The 23,464-nt window shown below is 42.4% G+C and overlaps 2 protein-coding genes across 5 annotated transcripts in view; one reads left to right on the forward strand and one right to left on the reverse strand.

Moving 5' to 3' along the window:
* LOC138064307 (nicotinamide riboside kinase 1-like) lies at window positions 1-4,721 on the reverse strand. 2 transcript variants are annotated; one of them, XM_068926185.1, is made up of 4 exons: window positions 4,486-4,721; window positions 3,439-3,529; window positions 2,715-2,764; window positions 1-1,282 (listed from the first exon to the last, which is right to left on the reverse strand). In XM_068926185.1, exons 1-4 carry the CDS (start codon window positions 4,719-4,721, stop codon window positions 1,279-1,281), a joined length of 381 nt encoding a protein of 126 aa, XP_068782286.1. In that variant the 3' UTR covers window positions 1-1,278. The 2 variants fall into 2 exon arrangements, with proteins under 2 accessions (XP_068782286.1, XP_068782287.1); XM_068926186.1 differs by lacking the exon at window positions 4,486-4,721 and adding an exon at window positions 3,996-4,370.
* LOC104147627 (osteoclast-stimulating factor 1) overlaps window positions 4,128-23,464 on the forward strand; it is a 24,908-nt gene continuing 5,571 nt past the window's right edge. Inside the window, exons 1-5 of one of the 3 annotated variants that reach the window (XM_068926182.1) lie at window positions 4,128-4,438; window positions 14,728-14,774; window positions 15,410-15,460; window positions 15,542-15,605; window positions 23,232-23,285. In XM_068926182.1, the coding sequence (XP_068782283.1) occupies window positions 4,405-4,438; window positions 14,728-14,774; window positions 15,410-15,460; window positions 15,542-15,605; window positions 23,232-23,285 (250 nt within the window). In that variant the 5' untranslated portion in view covers window positions 4,128-4,404. The other 2 variants (XM_068926184.1, XM_068926183.1) reach the window with 2 other exon arrangements.

The raw sequence follows: 23,464 nt of genomic DNA on the forward strand, positions 1-23,464 counted from the left end.
TGCAACTTGAAGTATATTTTATTGAAAAATAATTATACAAATTAGCGTTTGGAAATACTTTGTCTTAAACATAGCTTTACACAGCTCTAATCTGTTTAAGGTCTTTTTCTTTTTTTACAGTTTTAGGACTCCTATTGCTTAACAATAAAGCATTACATTTCAATCACCATGATCAGTTCAGCCAAAACATAATATGTAGTTTGCCCTTGTCTTTTAATGTATGTAGTTCAGTTTTAAAAGTCTTGTTTATCTGGCTGATAAAAATGTAAGAGGACGTTTAGAAAAAGTAAGAGCTGATTCACTGCTTATTCAACAATTGAAGCTGATTCTACTTCTTAGTTTATCTAAATATATACACAAACCATGTAAGAAAGTTAACATACATTTAGAATACCTGCTTTTTAAACACATTAATATAATTTCAACATGAGTTCTGAAAATTAACAAATAATATTTTCCTTCCTCCTCCCTTAAAGCATGTATTTATCATCTAGTACTTTATGCCATCCCAATTCTCAATCTTTCCATGATACATGTACTTAACCTTGTCAGCGATACATCTGTGTTCTCACTGACATCTTATTCCCCCATCTTTTCCAACAACTTGATTTCTCTTCAGTTTTTTTTAATATCCATTCCCAACTGCTCCAAATAATCGACAATATACAAATTACTTGAGAAACACCACGTAGGTATTTAGCAAGTCTAAATATGTTCACTTATAACATATCAGTAATAGCTTCAGTTACTGAATAAGCAATGTAACAGCTCATAACTATATAGTCTTAAAGTTACTATTGCCTTTTTTAACAACAGCACATAGCCAGTTCCTCTATACACATTTATCAATGACCTCCTCTCATATTTTTACTAGCTTCTAATCACTTTGTAATTCCCAAATACTATAGTCATTTGAAATTGCATACATCTATCTTCCAATATGCTTAATCATCAACAGAACTGCATTTTTTTCTATACAAAAATATTTGTTTATATTCTTTAAAAATGTAAGCATGCAATCAGATTTAAAGATTGGCATTTGGCTAAAGTATTACTGTTAAAAGGAATTCTAAAGAATATTGCACTGTTAATACTACTCAGCAATATGTGAGGCTTACAGAGTTAATAGTTGCTACAAATCCACTTGTGTTGTACGAACTAGTATTATGGACGTACACGTAACATCTGCTCAGTTGCCTTGCCAAGTACTACAGCATTCGGTTTTCAGTCCACACCAGAGAGAATCCAAACTTCCTACGTTATAATACTGTGACCTGCTTACCTGAAATAAATAAATAAGTACATGTCACCTATGGTGTCGTTTCTCTGCTTGCACACGATATGACTGTATATTAGAAGAAACTATCATCCCCAAAATATGTCTGCTTTCAATAATGTTTTGCCCCTCCTTCCCCTATTCTGGGTTGGGCTCCCCCTCCCCTTTTTAGTAGTGGATTCACCTATTATTTAAGAAAATCCAATTTAAATTAACTTCTTAAAAAAAGTTATAGCTTATTATGAGTTAAAGTAATAGACAAACATGTATAAGGACTGTGGCATATATATGAATAGATAGATATATAATCCATGCACAGTTTCCATACAGAAGGATTACTTTTTTGTAAGTAATGGCACATCAAACAGGACAGTATAATGCAACACCTTTACATGTCTATCTACAGACAGAAACAGAACACATCAGATAAGCACTGAATGATAGAGAGAAATGAGGCTTTCTCCTAACATAGGAGCAAATACATTTTACAGGAGAACAGGGTTTAGAAACTGATGCAAGACATATTTTTGAATAACAAATTAGAAGGCCATGACACAGTACAGATCCATAGGAGACAAATGTAAAGACATTGTAAGTTCCCAGTCAGTACTGGAATCTAGAATAGCAGCATTAAACCCAGATATTTGAACCAGAATGTCCAACTGATCCCTCTAGTTTCACATTCAAGTTTCATGATGTCTAGAAGTTGAGCCAAAAACTGCACAGCTGATGAAAATCAGTTTTCAGATAGAAGCTAAGATTCTGGCCAATATCAAGAAAGTGATACATTTTGTGGTTCCCAAGTATTGGAAGAGATTAACTAATAATAAATTGTTCATAGATATCACTTGAACCAAAGTGCTGGCCTAAAGTGGATCTGGATCTAAACGTTTAAAAGACTAAATTATCATGTTGAGCGAGTATTAACTATGAACTCCAAAACGTTGGGTCACCATGTGAGATCTGACATGAGATAAAGGTGTCAAGATTGTACCCAAATTTTGGGATGTGATCATGAAAGAGACTCAATGGTCATGACATCCCATGAGTTCATTATCCAAGTGAAAAATATCAATCACTGCACAGAAAGTGATGAGATTAAGCTTATGCCAGTGCTGCAAGCCAAGAAACTTTCAACTGAACAGTGCCACTTGCTACTGCGCCAGGTGCAAACCCAAGAAGTAGAGGAAAAGATTAAAAAAAAGAGAGAGAGAAAGAAATGAAAAGGAGAAGCACTAGCTTCAGCTATTTACTAGCTCAGCAAGTTTTCTGTTTATATTTTGGTGAACTGAGAGAAACTGAGCAACGGATCCCTCTGAAACAACCATTTGTTCACCACCTTGCTCTGAACAGAAGGGGCAGAGGGAAGAAGTATTAAAATTCTGCACAACAGACATTTCAGTACAAAGTTCACAAACAATGTATCAAAGTCACTGACCATCGTATAAGCTTAAATCCACATTGATCTGTCTCTACTTCAGACTCCAGCTGGAGAGAAGAAATGTAACGTTTTCAGGGCTGCTCTTATGAACACTTTCACAGATACATTCTCTTAAATTACAAACATATGAGTTATATACCTTTGTATCCTAAGTGATAAAATTTGTCTTCAAAATTAAACTGTTGTATACAACCATGAAAATACAATATACTTTATTTGGTCTAGAACAACAGATTCTTCAAATAATACCTCTTAAGTTCATTAGAGCTCCACTCTCTAGAAATAAGAGTGACTTCATCCTCTTTAATAAACAACTCCAATGTTAATGCAAGAGTTGCTTTTCTTTTTTAATTTGAAAAACACAGAACTACATACTGCTGCATGGATTTTCTATCTAGGATTAAGACAACAATATCATTAGCTTCATTAGCACAAAATATCTTGTAAAATGCATCCAACATACACCCCTTTATTTTAACAGAGTACCAAAGAATACAGTAAACTCCTTTTTGTTGAGTATACTCAGTCTTTTTTGGCAACTGAAAAGTTCTATTATCACAGTGCTCTCATTCTATTCCTCTTTTGCATAAAGTTAACATGATTACAAGCAGCATCCATTAAAAAAAATTTATCAATAGGAAAACTGAAAAGGGAAAAAATTGTACTAAAACTATATCTTAAGTTTACTTTTATCTATCAGGTCTTCCATCAATGCCTTTACCTTAAAGAAGTCATCCTGAGAGATTATATCACAGTTGGGAAGAATTTTCTTAAGCTTTTCTGCCAGTGTTGTTTTCCCCCCATTTGTTACACTAAATTAGAAAACACAGTAAACTCGTTATGACCATATCAGAGAATTGCTATTATCCTATTTTTACCGGCACAGCATGACAAAGCTCCAGCACATGGTAACGGCCAAAACACGCTTCCCGTTTGGCACGACCACTTCAACGCCTCCGGGGTTAATATTTACTTTTAACCACTGCTTAAAGACATCGCGGGGATGTCCCGAAGAAGCCATCCCGGCCGAATGGCTTTCACACAGGCAGAGCTCCTACCCCTTACGCGTAACTACGGAGCTGACCAAGGCGCGCCTGCCACCGGGCTTCACCGCGGAGCCAGCATGAAGCTCCTGTCACAGGCCCACGGCAGGGTCCCCCGAGACTCGCCCGCCACCCCCACGGGCACCCGCACACGCCCCTCAGACCTGGCCGCCGCGCGCACCTTCCACACAGCGCAATCCCCTCCACGCGCCACCCACCTCATCCACCCACTCACCCGCTCACGCCGCGCGAGGCGGAACGGGTCCACCGCGGCGCTGCCCCGCCCCAGCCACGCGCTCTGATTGGCCGCCTCCTCAGGCCGCGTTCCATTCCCCTCCCCCCTCCCGCGGGGGAGGGGGAGAGTGAGGAGTGGTGATGGGCGGAGCCTCGGCGCGCGCGAGTATTGGCTGTGCTCTGGCTCGCCCCGCCCCCGGCTCATGGCCGCTGGGAGGTACAGCCGGTAGCTCCCGTTCTGTCCCCTCCCCTTTTCGCCGCCGCGCACTGTTTCGGGAGCCTAGCGAAGGCTTGCGCCGCCGCCCTACACTGCACTGCGAAGCTGCCCGCAGCCCGCTGAGGTGGCCGATCACCGCCTCGACGTTTCTCTGTCTGCGCCTCGCCTGGCCTAGCCCCGCCCCGCTCCAGCCATGTCCAAGCCGCCCCCTAAACCGGTCAAGCCAGGTAAGGGAGGGGGAGAGGCCCGACCCACCGTCCTCCGGCCGCCTCACCAGCTGTGTCCCGGCCGGGCCGACAGCGCAGAGTCGCTGTGGGGTGCGGAGCAGCCCGGCGCCTCCTGACCACTTGGACGGTTTGGGAGTCGGGTCGGGGCTGTCAGTGCTAGCTCAGCCCCCGGCAGGGCCTGGTGCGCGGGAGGAGGGGGTGGGCGGTGCCTCGCCGCCATTAACCTCCGATCGACGCCGGCACTGGCGGCGCGAAGTGTCTCTTGTCGACTTAAAGCCAGCATGCTGGGGCTGATCCCGCGGAAAACGATAGTGGAGCTGCACTCGATGTGCCAGAATTAGTGTGGTGGTGGGCTGCCCCCAGAGAAAGTTCGAGAGCACCGTGGAGGCAGAGCCGTTACCGGGGCGGGGATGTGGCAGGTGCGCACCGGGGCCAGCTGCCCGTATGGGCCTTCCCTCACCGAGACCGCTGAGGTGCCTGGGGTGAGGCTGGCTGAGTGCCAGATGGGCCTAGGGCCGTGGAGTTAGGGTGGTGGTGAGCCCTGCTCATGACTGCTGCTCAGGGGGAAACTTGGGTTGGTTCAAATGCAAAAGGAATCTTTTAACCTATTAGGAAGTAGATGCTTAAATATTCTCAAGTTGGCCTTGCAATTGCATAGACAGAAATCTCCTGTTGCATAAGAGCAGTTTTGGCTGTAGTCACGCGTTGCATTCTTCTTCTGTGGTTTCTACTGCTTTCCTTTGAAGTGCTCCTACTGCCAAACTCACCATGTGGCCTTTAACGCTCTGCTGCAAATGTGCACATGCATCACCCTTTCTAGCACATCTAGGCATCATAATGCATAAATCTCTGCCCCTGCACCTACTTGGCTATATTTAGTGCAAAGTTAGTTTTCAAAAATTAGTAAAAATCAAGTATTTTTCTAAAAATATCTTTAAAATAATTGGGAATTGCACAATTTTATTTTTGTGCAACTTCCAATGATTCCCAATTTCTAATATTTGGAATAAAATGCCTTCAGATAAGGAAGCTAAGGCCTACCCTCTGTCAAAATTTAAACCATGAGGTTTTGGGTTTTGTATTTTTTCAAATAGGGAATTGATCTGGAAAGTGCTATTGCTGTTTACTGTTTTGGCATACCATCCCCCAGTATAAAAGACTGAATTCTTACTTTTAGTTAAAAATTCACTTTGAACATAATTAAGTAGATAAGACTAGCTAGTGTCTCCCAGAATATGATTATCTGACCACTAAAAATGTCCAATTTTCAATATTTTCCCCACTTAGAATATAGTTGAAATTCCTATGTGTTTTAGGAATACTTAAATACACAACATAATTGAGTATTTTAACTAGCCAACTTGTAAAATAAGTTTTAAATTTGTTTAAAATCAAGTAATTGCAGACCCAGTTTAGAACAGTTGCTTACCTACCTGCAGAAGTAAAATCTGGTGAAGCTCTGAATGTGGAGTTTCATCCTTGGGTGAGTTTCCTACACCCTGCAATTTACTAAGCCTCTTTGAAAATGGGGCTTATTTAAAAAGAAAAAGAAAAGCACTAATAGAAGCATTGCTGTTGTGGTCTCCCACTTAAAACCTGTACTGAGGAAATCTGTGGGCTTCTCAAAGGGTTTGGTGTGACTTTTAACATCCAAATATGTAAGAATAATAAATTTTTCCATTGAACTTGATAACTCAGTCTTCTAATTTGCAAAAAGATGTTAGACTTAAGAGAACAATTCTTAAGGAGTTAAAGCCTCTAGTCCTGTTTAACCTGCATCAGCTATGAGGCTAAATCAGATGTGATATTTCCAATATTGGGCATCCCTCCCTGGTTTGCTAGGGTGCAGTTTTGTGTTAGTTTCATCTGGTAAAAAGCAGACTGCTGTCAAAAGGGGAAGTTCCCTGCTCCCTTGCCCTCCTTTGTCACTAAATCCAATGGAAAATGTGACAAGCTGGATTGGTGCTCTGATACTATAGAATTCTTTTAATGTTAGGTTATTTTTCTATCTAATCAACTTACTGATCTGGTTTACCATGTGATTGCTAGACACAGCAAAAAGGATGGAGCAGAAAGGAATGGTTGAAGGACGAAGAGGATGAGAGTAAGACTTTTTTTGGTAGCGGCTCTCAGATCATATTAAGAGTAACGAGATTCATTTTGCCGAATCTCTCATTTTTGAATAGAGAACATCTCATGGAGGCTATTGCATTAAATTTTTTCAAAGGCATTTTAAGGAAGAAACTGTCTTCTAGCCTACTCGGCAATGTTTGTATTAAGGCATGTATGCCTGGCTTTGTTCTGTCTTTAATATCAGTTATGCCAGTAATACTGTCACTGTTCTATGAATCTCCTGGGTTAGAGATGTTAAAATGTATTAACTTAAAGACAAGTAGATATAACATAGGGACTGCATCTGGTGAAACAATTCCTACAGCATCATAATGCTCTCTGTAGTAGCAGCTTTCAGACTGCAGTTGGTTGCACGTCTTCTCAGTGCGTTTGATCAAGCTGTGTTAATTTTTCTTCACTGACAACTATCAGGTATCCAGTTTGCATACTGGTCTATAACCTATGTCAGGGAACAGCGAACCTTGCCAGTGAATTGTTACAATTCAAGACAGATAGAAGAGAAAACAAGACTTCGGCTACTGTAGTCCTTTAAGTAATGCTTGGGGGGGGGGGGGGGGGGGGAAGTGCAGGCTAGATTGAAGGAGTTATAGCTCATGGCAGGGAAGCATTTTTAGTGAAATAAATATTCATTCTCTCTAAAACAGTGAGTGTATTCATCACAGGGATGTTGGGAGATTACAGTTGGATGGGCAGACAGTCCTTTAAACATGTGAAAAAAGGAGGCATTAAGGGAGAAAAATAATTATTACATTAAATGTAATTTTCTTTGGTAACTGAGAGCTTTCTATCCGACAGAAAGCACTTCTAATAATCCTGCCATGTGTGCTGTCCATTAGGATTTCAGTTGCAAAGAGATGTTTTTGACACCTATAGACAATCACCTGATGTGTTTGTCAACAGTTGAGCTTGTATCTTGGAGTCTGTGGTTAGGTTCTGAGTAAAGGATCATGGTTGTTTTTAAGGGCTTTTAACAAGCTTTGAGATTTGCTTTTTGCTGAAGCTGTTTGTACTATTCTTGTTTTTTAGCAGTATTTTCTATTTAGATTTGCTATTGGTGATTCAAATGAGTGGAGTGGGAGTTTAAAATAACTGAAACTTTCTTCTATGTCAGCAATATGCAAGCGTAGGGTTTCCCCTCCATCTTTCAATAGCTCTATTGATGTCTCAAACTGCATTGTTCTTTGCAGAGTTCATTAACTTCTTAAACATTCTGTGCCCAATGTTAATCCTATTTACAAAAGTTACTTATTAAATTCTTTGAACCTGACAAGCAGTATTGGCTCCTGCACGTCGTCGTCTTGAACAGCGTTCCCTGTCTGATATTTAGAACCTTATATAGGCTGCTGCAACAACTTTTGGGAAGATGATAGTGTTATATTAATAATTAAAAGAAACCTTAATTTAATATTCTCCAGAGAGAAAGGTTCATTGATCCTAGCCTAGAAACCACACAACATTTTACAGAGAAAACTTTAGACAAGTCTTCATCCCAAGGAAATTAAAGTAATTCAAATTGAGAGGAAGGGAGGCAGGAGGAAACATACATATATGTAACATAAATGGTTGCCTTTGCAGCCACTAGTAGCTTTCACAATTAAAAATAAGCTTCTAAATATAAGTACTTAGTTTGAATCAGTCAAGTTCATTTCATATTACTGCTTAGGTAAAGTAGGAGCTGTGGCAGGCACCGTTCACAAGAGCAGAAGTCCTACACTGAGTCACATGGAAAAGGCCTGAGCAGTCAGTAGGCTCAAACTAGGCTTAGGTGATTGTTTTGGTTCCTTCTGTTGTCAAAGAAAGGTTTCTGTTAGACAGGGAGAAGTAAACATGTGAATGTGGGGAGTTATGCTACAGTCACCATCTTTGGGGTGGGGGGGAATCAGATGAATTCTTAAACAGTTTGAAGTCTGCTTTCAATATGAATTATAAATGTTTATTTCTGACCCCAAACCTTCCGCTTACTTGTGGCCACAGCAGCTTGCAGTAGCCTTTCTATAAGTGAAGACATCCTGTGTGCTTGCAGAAATAAAACCTGTAGTAAGTAGGAGAAGATTTCGGCATCAAACTGGGCCACTCACAAATCATTTGTGAATTATTTACAGCAAACATTAAGTGAAAATGTTCATGTACATCTTCTGTGAGGATATTTTTAATTCTGATTTTTCTGTAAACAAATGCTAAACACTCCTTCCACTCTAGGTACTGACAAGTACAGTCCATGACTGTTGCTGGGCTACCCCACTTTATCTACAATGGCACCAGTCTACCCTTTGTCTTTTCCAGGTGTTCCTACCCAGATTTTCTTAGACTTTTTGTTTTGTTTTTTTGTGCACTCTTCCCCCTTTCTCCCCTTTGATTTGTACGCCCTACATTCATTTGCCTTTTCTAATAAGTACTACTTAGAAGTGGAAGATGGCTCTCTAACCAGTGGGAACTCTACTTTTTTGTCTTGGTTGTGGCAATGCCTAAATGCTGTATTGTACTCTTTTGTGTCTCTGTGCAAGATCCTGAGAGCAAAATGCCAAAGTTGAAGTGACGCTCCTGTAAAACATATTTCTACCTTTTTTTTAAAAATCCCATTTGAAGGCCTGGGTGTAAAGCACCTTATTTTCCAATTCCTGAGAAGTTGGAAAAACACACATCTGTCTGGCCTTAATGCCCTTCTAATAAAATTGTCACATCCCCCAAGAGACATGCAGATCATAATGTGAACCTATCTATCCTTACTAAAGCAACCTGTAAGCATATTACAAATAATTCTGATTTGCAGTTTACCAATGATACTAGCACTTGACTAAAATTGCTACCGTGCTTTCTGTGAGGTCAGGCAGATGACTCTCTTGCTTCAGAGAAAATCATCTGAATATGTATCAGAATTCATGTTCCCAGTTATTCCTACTATTCCTCCATCTGGAGAAGATGCTGAAGCTAGCATAGGCCCTGAAACCTGCAAACTGTCCTTTTCTTTCCCCCCACAAGCTTATATGTTTTCTCTCTTTTTGGTCAAGTTGTTATAGCTGGGGATTGAAATTGGTTATTTTTAAGTCAGGTTTATGCTAGAGAGAGTCCCTGATTCTCAGCTGCTTCTATGCAGCCTTATGGGGACAAGGGGGAGGATGGATGGTGACAATTAGCCCAGGATTAGTTTGACCCCTCACAAATGCTGATAGACTTGAAGTTTTCTAATTTATGTGTAGATAACCGTGGCCCATGCAGATTTCCCACAGCACAGAGATTATCACTTTATCTGTATTACAGGCACTGATAGTGCTTTGTGACACCCAGGGAGTCTATTTATCTGATTCTGGTTTTATGGCAGTCTAGAGCTACTCACTCTAAATATAGCTAATGAAAAGCTGCTGCATCATGACAAATATCTGTTCTCCAGAACCTCTTATGTGTTAATGAGATTTGTTTGTATCTGTCTATGGCAGGAGAACCAGGGTGTGAAATTCCAACAAAAGACTTATGTCAGTTCATTGGGGCCAAGCCTTATTAGCTCCTGTGAACATTAGCTTACTACTGTGTTTATTTCCTTAACTGAAATAAAAGGCTCTCACATCTAGTACACATTACTTTTGGTTGAGGAAGTAATATAAATTGACCAGCTAATGAAATTGCTTTCTCTCCCCTGTGGCTCTGGAAGTTCAGCCTCACTCAAATGTTGAAAAAAGTAATGTCATGCACTGGGGTGGAACTCCCCCCCCCCCCCCTTTCTACTTAGGGGTGGAAGCAAATAAGAGGAAAGCAAAGAATGCTTTGGTGGCAAGTTTAGTAGAAGAGGGGATTTTAATGCTAGTGTCTACAATGGCACAGAGAAGCTAAAGTAAAAGAACAGGGGGGAAAGTGGAAAAAAAGCCTCACTGTGAGAGAAATAGTAACTCCTTGTTGAGAAAATACTAAGCATTTCTTTGAAAACATCCTTCCATTAACGATACTGCAAAACAAACCTCAAAATTGCTAGGAGGAGACAAAAGGTTTATAATCTTTTGACAAAACTGTCTTTTCTTTTTAACTTTGCATTACAAAGCACAATAGTGATCATCTTTTAGTTTACTAAATATCAGAAGCTGCATTTTTTTTAAACTATTGCTACCATGTAGCATCTCAATTTACTTGTATGCACTTCATTTGCAACTTCCAGGCAAATCAGATTTAGTTGGAAGAGGTCAATATTAGAAATCTGAGTTGCCCATTTCCTTTCCTGATAAAATCATTTTATCTTTATTTAAGAAGTCATCCAAAAGAATTCAAAGGGAGTGAGGTCAGTCCAACATGATAAAGGCATTTGTTTTATGTGGCAGCAGAATGTCACTCATTAGAGAGAATCGTTAGAAACTACTCTGGGTAAGTGAGTCAAGCTGAGGAGGGTTTTGTAAATTGTGGAATTGGAAGTTTGTATGCTAAGATTTATTTGTGTCCACTTAATATGCATAAGAAGTTATCTGACAGATAAAGATAGATATTTTGCAGATGTTTAATGCAAATTCCATGAGAAGGGAAAAGACAATCTTGTGGCTAAAGCATGGGACTGAAAGCAGAGAGAGTTTATATTTTTCCCTCTGCTTAAAAAGAGATTTATTGTGGAACATTTGATTGCACTGTGCCTCCATTTCCTTTATCTTTTCAAAAGGATACCCCTCTCATTAGTGAATTTGTTCTCAACTTGATTAATGTTCGTCTAATGCATTGAAATCTTTTTTTAAAAAAAAGTCTTCTGTATTTTAGTTATTTTGTACTAGAAATACATGGTGCGGAGGTAAAGTCAGTCAACTCCGATAAGTTCAAATCAATGCTAATATATTAATTCTCCATGACACAGATATCTTGCAAAGTGGTTAGCTGTGGAGAGGGGATAGTAAAGGGGAGCCGGAGAGTATCGTCAAGCTCTTTCTAACTTTTTTCTTGTTGCAAAGGACACTAGCAAATGAAAGTTGTAATTTTCTCTGCATGCCTAGGGATGTGCGTTGTTAAATAAGTGCTTCTATTCAAGTGATTCCAACTACTCATGTGCCCAGTTAAAGATAATTTGTCAGTATTTGCAGAATAAGGATTCTAGTTTGATCTGTCCTTTGAGTCCTTATATTTTATTATTTTGAATCTTTTAGACTGATTTTTTTTTGCATTTAAAAATAAGGTGCAAATTAATACCACGTCAAGTGCTCAAGTTCTGTTGTTCTTAGCTCTTAAATGCAGCACTATATAAATCTGTTTGATCTTTATAAATATTTCTTGATATTCAGAAGTGCCAGTAAGCAGTACTATTCAACTCCCATATAAAGTGCTGTAAAATTAACATGAACCAGACCTGCATTTTATAGATGCAGATCTGTACTCTGTACTGCATCACAGGAAGAGATTTTAGAATGTGCTGTGTTGTGACACCACAGCTGGATATTTGGGGAAGTAACTCCCCATTTCTGTTGTATAGACCTAAAAAAAAAACCTGCCAATTTGCCTAAGGTTTAAGCAACAGTTTAACAATACTTTTAACAGCATAAGTGTGTTCATTCTTCTTTTTCTCCACTTAAGGGTGTGACAGTTTTAGAAAAATCTGTTGATACAGATGCAATATGTTATTACAAGAAACACTCACTACACACACAGATCTGCATTTCTCTATTTTTCCCTGTTTTCTGCTGTCTTCTCATTTAATATTTCTTATTCTTCCTTTTTGTTCTCCACTTCCTCTACCCCAGAATTGTACTTAAAGAAAACATTGAAAATTAGCAAGTGAAGGTTAAAGTTGTCACAATGTATACTGTACAATTCTATTTTGCATTTTTCTGTCATCTATTTAGAAAGCTTGGGAGAAGGGAGGGAGGGGAACTACCCTTTATCACCCAACCCTTTCTGTTTCCCTTCCTGTTTTGTCATCTCTTGTTCTTTTTCTTCTTTTTAGTTGACTTCCTCCCTGCCTCAGTTGGAACATTTCATTCTGAAGCTCTTAAATCTAGGACACACTACCTTCTACGTAATGAACAAAAATGAGGTTTCATTTTAGCTACTACCACAGTGCAGGTATTTAGTTTCTGGGGCATAGATTTGAGAAGTATTGGACCCTTTATGTCTAAGAAATGGCTGTTGAGAGAGAGAGAGAGAGAACCAGTAAAGCCAGATTCAAATGCTATAGTGTTACTCAAAAGTAAGATTCAGAATTGTAAGGGTAAGGCGGGGGCACGGCCCGGACTCCCGGCAGGGACGGATGCACAAACACAAGGCACACCAGGGTCGATACTGAGCGTTTATTACCTCTGCGTCTGGGCGGGGGTTCCCCAGCGATTTCCCGATCGAGGCACTAATGGAGCGGGAGAGTCCCTGGCACCGCTGAGCGTCGGTCCAGGGCGAGGAACGCCGGGGGGGCACTATGTGAGGTTTTTATGGACGGCACACATGCGCAGCAAGCACATTGAGCTCATCGCTGCTTCCGATTCAGAGCCCAGGTGCAGCGCCACACTGGCACGGGCTCGGCCGTGTGACTGTGGGTCAGCGTGCCCAGCGGATGCCCCTTTTCCCACGGGACGGTCTGGCTAGCTTCCATCGCCTAGCTCCTCGACCTTCCTCCGCGTTTTCCCGTACAAGAATATAGGCATAGGATGTGGTTATGAATTGTAAGAAGAATCATATCTACAGTGACTACATGCATCTGGCAATTTAGAAAGCTTACACAGATTAACTTTATGGATAAACTATTATATATGCTTAGGCCCAAAAATCTTGAGATACAGGACTACAGCAATGTTTTGTATAGGAGTTATGCCTTGGTAAATGTATTTTCATAAATGCATGCTGTGGCATGGCTCTTGCTCAAGAACATCAAGAGATATTTGAACATATCTTTCAAGATCCAATCCAAGACTGGATATGTTGCAAAATGACAGACTGGTCAATATGGCAGCTTATGCAGTTGAATACCCTCCCCCCTCTTCTCAAGCCTGTCAACATATATACATTTAGATTGAGATTTCTAGAGCCCTTAAGTTACCGTTTTAAAATGATCACTCTTATTGTGTGAAGGCTTTTAGATAATAGGGTAACAAAGAGTGCCTACTCCCTTGTCACTCAATTCTAATATAATTTGTGTCTTAATATACTATGCAGGATTCTGTGTAAGCATATTGTTTATTTTACAGTACCAATCTTTGGCTTTGGCAGTAAGTTCACTGGTACCTCTGAGGATACAAAATAGCCTGGTCTAAGTATAGTCCAAGTAGTGCATTGTCCTGATGGACTAAATACTGTTTTGATTACAAGTTGATCTATATAACCATGCAAAATTTACAGTTTAAGAACCTGAAATACAGTATGGAATACCTACATACTTAAGACTTCGTTTATTTAAAAGTAAACAATACAGAAAAACCATTGAGTTCAGTGGATTTCAGCAGTTCAGCTAATAAAATTATGCAAGATAGTTGTTTCTTCTCCTGAACTCATTTTCTCCTTTGTATTCTTGAAATATACCTATGTGTTTTTGTTTGGTTTGGTTTTTTTATGTTTATATGGATGCTTCCTTTGCAGTTTATGCAATTAAATTTGTACCTCTCTGCATTAAGGTTATCTCTTCTGGGCTTAGATGACACTGACAGTCTCCTAAAGCTGCCCTATTAAAACAAACATTGCCCACTTAGTGAAACTGTAAACACTACAGTTTATTTTAAGCATCTAAACAGAACACCATATCAGTTGTACGTTACATAAATAGGACTTGGATGACCATTTGTCATTTTTCTTTCAAGTCCAGCAATAATTTCTAATTAATAACAACCATAAGTATGAAAAAATAGTGCAGACATTGGTCACTTATTTCTTTATTCTTTCTTTAATCCTGTAGCATTTGACTCATGTGATGTTATTAATAGAAATATATGTGCAGGTGGCTTTTTGTGTGACTCAAGCTGTACTTTGCCTGAGAAGTCAATGGTAACATGGTGAGCTAGGTGTGCACAAGGGGCAGGTCACACTTAACTGATCAACTGGCCCATTTCCTTCAGAACTTGTGCTGCTGGGTTGAGTGTTTTCATTGATACAAGCATACCACAAACTCATTCAAGCAGAATTAGGATTTAAGAAAAGGAGTTCAGTTGGATTTGGGGGCTGTAGGTGTATGTTGTGGTTAGAAAACATGATATTGACTTTTTTTTTTTTTTTTTAAGGGCAGGTTAAAGTGTTTAGAGCCCTGTATACATTTGAGCCCAGAACAGTAAGTATGTTTAGATTTTAGAGTTTGTATTTCTTTTTCTTAATCCTGCCTATAATAAAATCTTCCTGAGTTTTGCTTGGGTTGCCCTGTCAGACTTGCTGTACTACAGTTTCAATGCAAAAAGCCTCCAATGTTGATGGAACTCAGTTTTTAAATGTGTCCATAACTGCCTGATATACTGTTACTTTTTCTTTCCTCAAGTTCAGCTTTTTCTAAAAGCATCATGTCTTTAGTACCAGTTGCCTGCAGTCTAAGATAAGCAGACTCGGTGGGTTCCTCCCTCCTACCAAAGGCAATAAAGATAATCCAGAACAGAGAGATTTGATGAACTGGGACCAACCAAATAGGGAAGAAATTAGCAAACACTACATACATGCCACTGCTTTTGTTGCAGAGCTCTGTAGGAAGAACTACAGCTTTTTTTTGTTTACCTGTCAGGAGGGTCACAGATCCAAAAAGCTAGCTGTAGTTTGACTTGCCTACAGTATGAAAGACTCTCCAGGAAGATGACAACTGCCTGGCAATTTGAATTATTGTAACTTTGAAAGAAGAGCTGAAGGTACTCTGCTTTTCCCATGTATATGTTTTGCCTAGGTATATGCATTCAGAACTTCATATACTTTTTTTTTTTAAAGCCAGATGAACTGTACTTTGAAGAAGGAGATATCATTTATATCTCAGACATGGTGAGTCTGACACATTCCATATAGACCAAATACTGAAATGCAGCATTATCCCTTCTAAACTCTTTTCCCCTTTCTCTTCAGAGTGATACAAACTGGTGGAAAGGAACTTGCATAGGGAGAACTGGACTAATTCCAAGCAACTATGGTAATGTCTTAAAATATTCTCCTTTAAGGTCATTCATTTAGCAATTTCCTTTGACTGTGAAAGTTATTGTTGTGCTTATTTTCAGAAACTGTGATAGCAGTATTGATACTTATCTGGCCTCTACCAGAATATTTAAAAATTCTGCAATATCAGTCACTGCTATATGTTGGCTATGTACAGGTTGTCTTAGGTTTTTATAATCTACAGACAGCTTGAGTTTGGCAAGTTCATGTTTGTTGGTATGCAGGTACCAGCAAGAGAGGCCTTCAGTCCTGAGGGAATGAATAGCTGGGTGTAAAGGATGATTTTGAGAATGAACACTAAAGTGATAGGGTTATAGTCTTGATACCCTTACTGGATACATTCCTGCTTTTAAGGTCTTCTCATTAGCTGTTTCTCAGCTGTATTTTTTCAGTCTGCATGTTGTCTTTTTTAAGTAGACCTAATGGCAGACAGCCACAGCCTTTAATAGCTTGGAGATCAAGAAGTCTGACACAGCATGGGCTGTCTGTTTACAGAGATGAATAATCAATACTGGAATTTTTAGGCAAACCTTTAAACAGAAGAAGCTAAAGATGATTGTGAGTATTTCTGTAAGCCTCCTTTGACCTTTTCCAATTAAGAAATGGGGCTGTTCTGTTTGCCAGTTGTGGCTTCTTAATGAATCTATTGAGTCACAAAAAAACCTCAAATTTCTTAAAGCCACTATGTTACAACCATCTAACCAGGTAGATACATGTGAATAGTAATAAAACTGCAGAAATTGATGTATGACCTGTTGGGATGAAATAAACATTGCTTTTTCAGATTGAACTAAAACCATTTTTTAAAAGCTATGAGTACATGCAACACAGGAGAATTCTTCCAAGTCCTCCCAGGAAATGTAGGCAGAGTAGCAGCAGCATCACATGACAGATTGATACTGACATTGTGGTTTTGATGCAGAGTGCTTGCTTCATGTCTATCCCTTCCTCACTAGAAAACATTATCACAGAATGGTTGAGGCTGGAAGGGACCTCTGGAGATCATCTAGTCCAACCCCCCTGCTCAAGCAGGGTCACCTAGAGCACATTGCCCAGGATCGCGTCCAGACAGGTTTTGAATATCTCCAGGGAAGGAGACTCCACTACCTCTCTGGGCAACCTGTGCCAGTGCTCTGTCACCCTCACAGTCAAGATGATTTTCCTCATGCTCAGATGGACCTTCCTGTGTTTCAGTTTGTGCCCGTTGCCTCTTGTCCTGTCCCTGGGCACCACGGAGAAGAGTCTGGCCCCATCCTCTTGACACCCTCCCTTCAGATACTTGTACACATTGATCAGATCCCCCCTCAGTCTTCTCTTCTCCAGGCTGAACAGGCCCAGCTCCCTCAGCCTTTCCTCATAGGAGAGATGCTCCAGTCCCCTAATCATCTTTGTAGCCCTCCGCTGGACTCTCTCCAGGAGCTCCATGTCTCTCTTGTACTGGGGAGCCCAGCACTGGACACAGGACTCCAGGTGGGGCCTCCCCAGGGCTGAGTAGAGGGGCAGGATCACCTCCCTCCACCTGCTGGCAACACTCTGCCTCATGCACCCCAGGAGACCATTGGCCTTCTTGGCCCCAAGGGCACACTGCTGGCTCATGGTCAACTTGTTGTCCACCAGGACTCCCAGGTCCTTCTCTGCAGAGCTGCTCTCCAGCAGGTCAGCCCCCAGCCTGTCCTGGGGCATGGGGTTATTCCTCCCCAGGTGCAGGACCCTGCACTTGCCTTGGTTGAACTTCAGGAGGTTCCCCTTCACCCAGCTCTCCAGCCTGTCCAGGTCCCTCTGAAGGGCAGCACAGCCCTCTGGTGTGTCAGTCACTCCTCCCAGTTTAGTATCATCAGCAAACTTGCTGAGGGGGCACTCTGTCCCTTCCTCCAGGTCACTGAGGAATACATTGAACAAGACTGGACCCAGGACTGACCCTGGGGGGACACCGCTAGCTACAGGCCTCCAACTAGACTCTGCGCCACTGACCACAACCCTCTGAGCCCTGCCATCCAGCCAGGTCTCAATCCACCTCACTGTCCACTCCTCCAGCCCACACTTCCTGAGCTTGCCTAGGAGGATGTGATGGGAGACAGTGTCAAAAGCCTTGCTGAAGTCCAGGGAGACAACATCCACTGCTCTGCCCTCATCTCCCCAGCCAGTTGTCCCATCAGATTGGTCAAGCGTGATTTCCCCTTGGTGAATCCATGCTGACTACTCCTGATCACCTTCTTGTCCTCCACATGCTTAGTGATGACCTCCAGGAGGAGCTGTTCCATCACCTTTCCAGGGATGGAGGCAGGGTGAGGCTGACAGGCCTGTAGTTCCCTGGCTCCTCCTCCTTGCCCTTTTTGAAGGCTGGAGTGACCTTGGCTTTCTTCCAGTCCTCAGGCACCTCTCCTGTTCTCCAGGACCTTTCCAGGATGATGGAGAGTGGCCTAGCAACAACATCTGCCAGCTCCCTCAGCACTCGTGGGTGCATCCCATCAGGGCCCATGGATTTATGGATGTCAAGTTTGGACAAAAGATCTCTAACCTGATCCTCCTCCACCAAGGGAGAGTCTTCCTTTCTCCAGACTTCCTCTCTTGTCCCCAGGGTCTGGAACTCCTGAGGACTGGCCTTAGCAGCAAAGACTGAAGCAAAGAAGGCACTCAGTAACTCTGCCTTCTCTGTGTCCTCCGTTACCAGGGCCCCTGCCCCATTCAGTAGTGGGCCCACATTTTCCCTAGTCTTCCTTTTGCTATTGATGTATTTGAGGAAGCCCTTCTTGTTGTCCTTGACATCCCTTGCCAGATTTAATTCCAGCTGGGCCTTAGCCTTCCTTGTCACTTCCCTGCACACTCTGACAACGTCCCTGTATTCCTCCCAAGGGGCCTGTCCCCTTTTCCACATTCTGTACACTTCCTTCTTCTGCTGGAGTTTTGCCAGGAGCTCCTTGCTCATCCATGCAGGTCTCCTGCCCACTTTGCTGGACTCCTTGCTCATTGGGATGCACTGCTCTTGAGCCTGGAGGAGGTGATGCTTGAATATTAACCAGCTCTCCTGGACCCCTCTTCCTTCTAGGGCCCTACCCCAGGAGATTCCTCCAAGTAGGTCCCTGAAGAGGCCAAAGTTAGCTCTCCTGAAGTCCAGGGTTGCGATCCTACTCATTGCCCTGCTCCCTCCTCCCAGGATCCTGGCTCCACCATCTCATGGTCACTGCAGCCAAGGCTGCCCCCAACCTGCACATCTCCAACTAGACCTTGTTTGTTAGTACAAGGTCTAGCATTGCACCTCTCCTTGTTGGTGTCTCCACCACCTGTGACAGGAAGTGATCATCAATGTTCTCCAGGAACCTCCTGGATTGCTTGTGCCTTGCTGTGTTGTTCCTCCAGCAGATGTCAGGGTGGTTCAAATCCCCCATGAGAACCAGGGCCTGTGACCATGAGGCTACTTCCAGCTGTCTGTAGAAGGCCTCATCTACTTCCTCCTCCTCATCAGGGGGCCTGTAGCAAACACCCACAACAGTGTCACCCATGGGTAAGGATTAAAGGGCAGACTAACATAAGCTCTACGACCTGCTCTTCATCCACCCCTAGGCAGAGCTCCACACATTCTAGTTGCTCCCTCACATAAAGGGCAACTCCACCACCTCGCCTTCCTGGCCTGTCTTTCCTAAAAAGCCCATAGCCATCCATGACAGCATCCCAGTCATGTGAGCTATCCCACCATGTCTCTGCAACTGCAACGAGATCATGGCCCTGCGACCGCACACAGATCTCTAACTCTTCCTGCTTATTCCCCATGCTGCGTGCATTGGTGTACAGGCACTTCAGAGAGCCAATCGAGCATGCTGATTTCCCAGGAGGGATGCAAGAGGATTCCCCATAGTCATGTCTTGTAGGTACTCTCTTAGCTGCATGCACTTGCTGGAGGTATCCCCATTTGAGCCCTGTTTTGCTGTCTGGGTCATCTCCATAACTCTCCCCTTCCCCCATCTTTCCTAGCTTAAAGCCCTCCTTACCAGGTGGGCCAGCCCATTGGGAGAGACACACGTACCCCACTTAGTGAGGTGGATCCCATCTCTCCCAGTCAGTTGTCAATCTTCAAACAGGGTCCCATGGTCATAGAAACCAAACCCCTGCTGCCAACACCAGCTGCACAGCCAGTTGTTTACTTGCAGTATCCATCTACTCCCCCTCCCAACCTTCCCCCTCACTGGGGGGACCCAGGAGAAAATAACCTGGGCCCCCAGACCCTTGACCACCAACCCCAGAGCTCTGAAATCCCATTTAAGAGCGTCCAAGTTGCCTTTGGCAGTATCATTATTGCCCACGTGGAAGAACAGCAGGGGGTAGTAGTCAGATGGGTGGACAAGCCTCAGCAGTCTTCCCATGACATCTCATATTCAAGCCCCCAGCAGGCAACAAGCCTCTCTAGACAAGAGGTCAGGGCAGCAGAGAGGTGCCTCTGTCCCCTGCAGCAGGGAGTCACCCACAACAATCACTCACTGCTTCTTCCAGGTGTTCCTGCATGGCACAGGGTCCATCAGCCCAGCTGCTTCCCTTGAAGCCATGCCCAGCTCCTCCTCAGCTTGGAGGGCACTAAACCTGTTCCTCAAAGGCAAGTCTTCAGGAAGAGCAAGAGCCTTTCTCCTCATACAAGAAGTGACCAGTTTCCAGCCTTCATCTTCTATGGAATCATGACTTACTGTTTCACATGGCACAGAGCCCACCCGCATCTCCACTGCTGTGGAGGGTTGGTGAGACTCCTGAACCTGTAGGGTCTCTGAGAATATCCTATCTCTTGCTCATCTTCTCAGATGCCACATAGCCTGCTTACTTCCTCCCATAGCTCCTTGACCTGGCAATACAACTCATCAACCACAGCACACCTTCTGCAGGGGAAGCTGACTGTCAGCCCAGGCCTGACACCTGCAGGGCTGCATCCACTGCCAGAAGGTCTGTCTGGGTAGAAGCCTCTGACACAACAACTCCAACAGCTACTGGGGAACACACTCTGCAGCATGTCATAACCATACCCAAGGAAGCATACACTACTATGACTGGAGACAAAGGGGCCTTCTTGCACCCTGCTGCACAAACTGCTGCTTCTGTTCACTGCACTTCAGGAGCTGTGCTCTGGGCCTGGCTCTTATATAGGCCTCTCCCTAGCACTGACTCACAGGGTGCTTGACCCACCCTAATCAAGGGCCAGCTGGAACAAAGGCCCCAACTCCCTCTGATCAGGGGCAACCAACAGAGCTTGTTAGCAGCAGCTCCACCTAGCTAGAGCTTCCCAGGAGACATTAAGGTCTCCTGTAGCTGTCCTTGCCTAGCTCTTCTTCCCTGTCAGCAGCAAGTGCCCTCTAGTTCCTCAGAGGGTCCCCAGAAAGCCCCCCCAAGTTCCAGCAAGGTTCTCAGAAGTTCTAAGCAGAGCCCAGACACTGCTGCAAAAACTGCTGTGTCTGTTCGCTGCCTCTGTTAGCTGGTAGCAATGGTATGATTCCCTGCCCTAACCTGTAGTCAGATTAGGTGAGCTGTGTCGGTAGAAATCCACAAATAGAAGGCTACAATGCAGTTACTGAGAAATTTTAGCTTGTAGAAAGAAACTTTGTGACTGACAGACTTATTCTATTCTAGCTATCTGCCAGAGGTGGTCACTATTATGCACTAGAAGAATGATTTACACATGCTCACCTATGTTCTGATTTCTTGCAGACATTGGAGTATGCTATATTTAAAATAAACCTAGCATTTACTGATTCTGTTTGTATTTTCATTGAGATCATTTGGAAAAATTGGCTCCAGAGTGTTTTATTGAAAAATTATCTGAGCAAAAGTTTGCAACTTCCACTTCTGTTTTAGACTGGCGGGAGGTGGAGGGGGCTGCACATTTGCAAAAACTTTGTATGTAAGCAGAACAGGATCCTATGCAGACACTATGAATAAAGGGTATTGGGGACATAAAAGCAACGTGTCTGTACACAACAGCAAGTCAGAGGTGTTCTAGCTGCTACACAGTGCAGGTAGTATACTTGGTTGCATACTTACTGCATACAAGCATGTCTTTTGATTCAGACAAACTGCAAAATCCCTCAAAGCCTGCTTCTGCTGCTTGTCAGTCTTAGGACTGCCCAGGTTCAGTCCCGTTCCTACACTACTTGAAACACTGCATTCTCCTGTGCTCTTCTATAACCTTTTAGGGGAGCATGGAGACAGACTGGAAGCTACTGATTTCATGGTGGGGTCTTGTGCTCCATCTGCTGGACTCGAAGGAGCACATTTGGAAAGTAGACATAAATGGAAACACTGATGAAGCCAGAATCAGTGCTATCTGCATTAAAAATACTTATTACTGACTTTTGACAATAATTTTATAAGGACAAAGTTATTTTTAGGCTTCGAGACAGTGTTACCTGCAGAGATTAATGTTAATGCTTTCTGCTGTGCCCTAGAAGCACTGCTCAGTATGACTAGGATGTTCTATTTGTGTAATGGCTGTCTGCTTTGGGACCAGCTTCTCCAGCACTGCTTTAGGATTCTGTTCACTGTTTGCACAAATTTTTCTAACCTGAAATATCAGAATATAGCATTTGCATTTTATTTTACTCGCAACTAAAGAGATAGATAAACATGTGAAATCTTGCAATTATTAATCATTATGTGAGCAATACACACCAAAGAAAGAAAAGAGCTGGGTAGGTCATGATAGACTTGAGACTTTTACTTCTGGTGACTGAAGTACTTCATATTTGCCTGCATTGCATCTGATTATAGTAATACTTTGACCTGAGAAACACCACCTCACGTTTTGTCTACCTCCTCTAAAAGCAGTAGAGCAAGGGCTTAGAGAACCCACACATCTCAGATTGGATGCTGTCCTGCTTGCCTGTACCCATAGTAGTCACAGGCTTTTTCCTAAAAAGAAGTTTTAAAAAAGGAGTTTCCAAGTCACAGCCCCATTTCCAACTGTTCCACAGTGCTGTTTAGTTTCTTTTTGCTGCTGCAACAGCACAGTGACCAGGAATCTTTCCCTGCTCTTCTCCAATAAAACCTAAAGTTTGCGAGATGAAGAGAACATCTACAGAAGCCTGAACTTCAATCTGCCCGTCACTAAATTCAGTTTTGATTTGCAGACCTCCTGTAATTTTTCCAGGGGAAATACAAACCTCTGTAAAATAAATAGGAAGCCTATTGACAGTGGACTTTCTTAGTTACTTTTCACAGACCCCTTAAAAGTAATCCACTGATAACTACAGATGGCAAGCTATAGCCTGAAAGCCACTGCACTGCAGAACAATGACCAGCCCCCATGCAACTTCTCAAAAATAGTTTACAAGTACAGAAAGGCAAGGAAAAACCAGGATAAAATATTGACAGATTCCCAGTGGCTTGCAACCTCTGATCAATTTGAGGCTGTTCTTTGAAGTTTTCACAGATTCTTCTCTGAATTTCTTTCCCATACAAAGGAAATTGAAGTGTATCCTACTAGTCCATCACTTGTAAGTCCCCTTTCACATTAAGATGGGATATGTACTATTGGCTGTTCCAGAACAAAGCAAAGTTTTATTCCCAAACAGGTATCAAATACCTGTTCAGTTTCAGAACTGGTTAGAGTTTACTATCTGTTTCATTTCAGTGGCAGAACAAGCTGAGTCTATTGATAACCCATTGCATGAAGCTGCCAAACGAGGTGAGTTTGGACTGTGAGTTTGGACTTTGGTTGTGTAATGCTAAAGAAAGATTTGTCTGTTTTGTGCCAAAATGCCCTTAATTATATTTAAAATGAAGAGGCATGTTGTTTGTTTTGGTTATCTAGTATCTTGAACAAGTTATCTGGTAAAGTTTTGCTGCTTTCGGAAGCTGAGCTTG

This window comes from Struthio camelus, chromosome W (genome assembly GCF_040807025.1).
Source record: "Struthio camelus isolate bStrCam1 chromosome W, bStrCam1.hap1, whole genome shotgun sequence".
NCBI lineage: Eukaryota > Metazoa > Chordata > Aves > Struthioniformes > Struthionidae > Struthio > Struthio camelus.

Excerpts from the sequence above, each read along its gene's own strand:
- LOC138064307 (XM_068926185.1), bottom strand. The coding sequence starts at position 4,721 with ATGCTGGCTTTAAGTCGACAAGAGACACTTCGCGCCGCCAGTGCCGGC. Across the intron at positions 3,530-4,485 it reads GCCCGGCCGGGACACAGCTG|TGTAACAAATGGGGGGAAAA; the intron begins GTGAGGCGGCCG and ends TTTCTAATTTAG. Across the intron at positions 2,765-3,438 it reads CTCAGGATGACTTCTTTAAG|CTGGAGTCTGAAGTAGAGAC; the intron begins GTAAAGGCATTG and ends TCTTCTCTCCAG.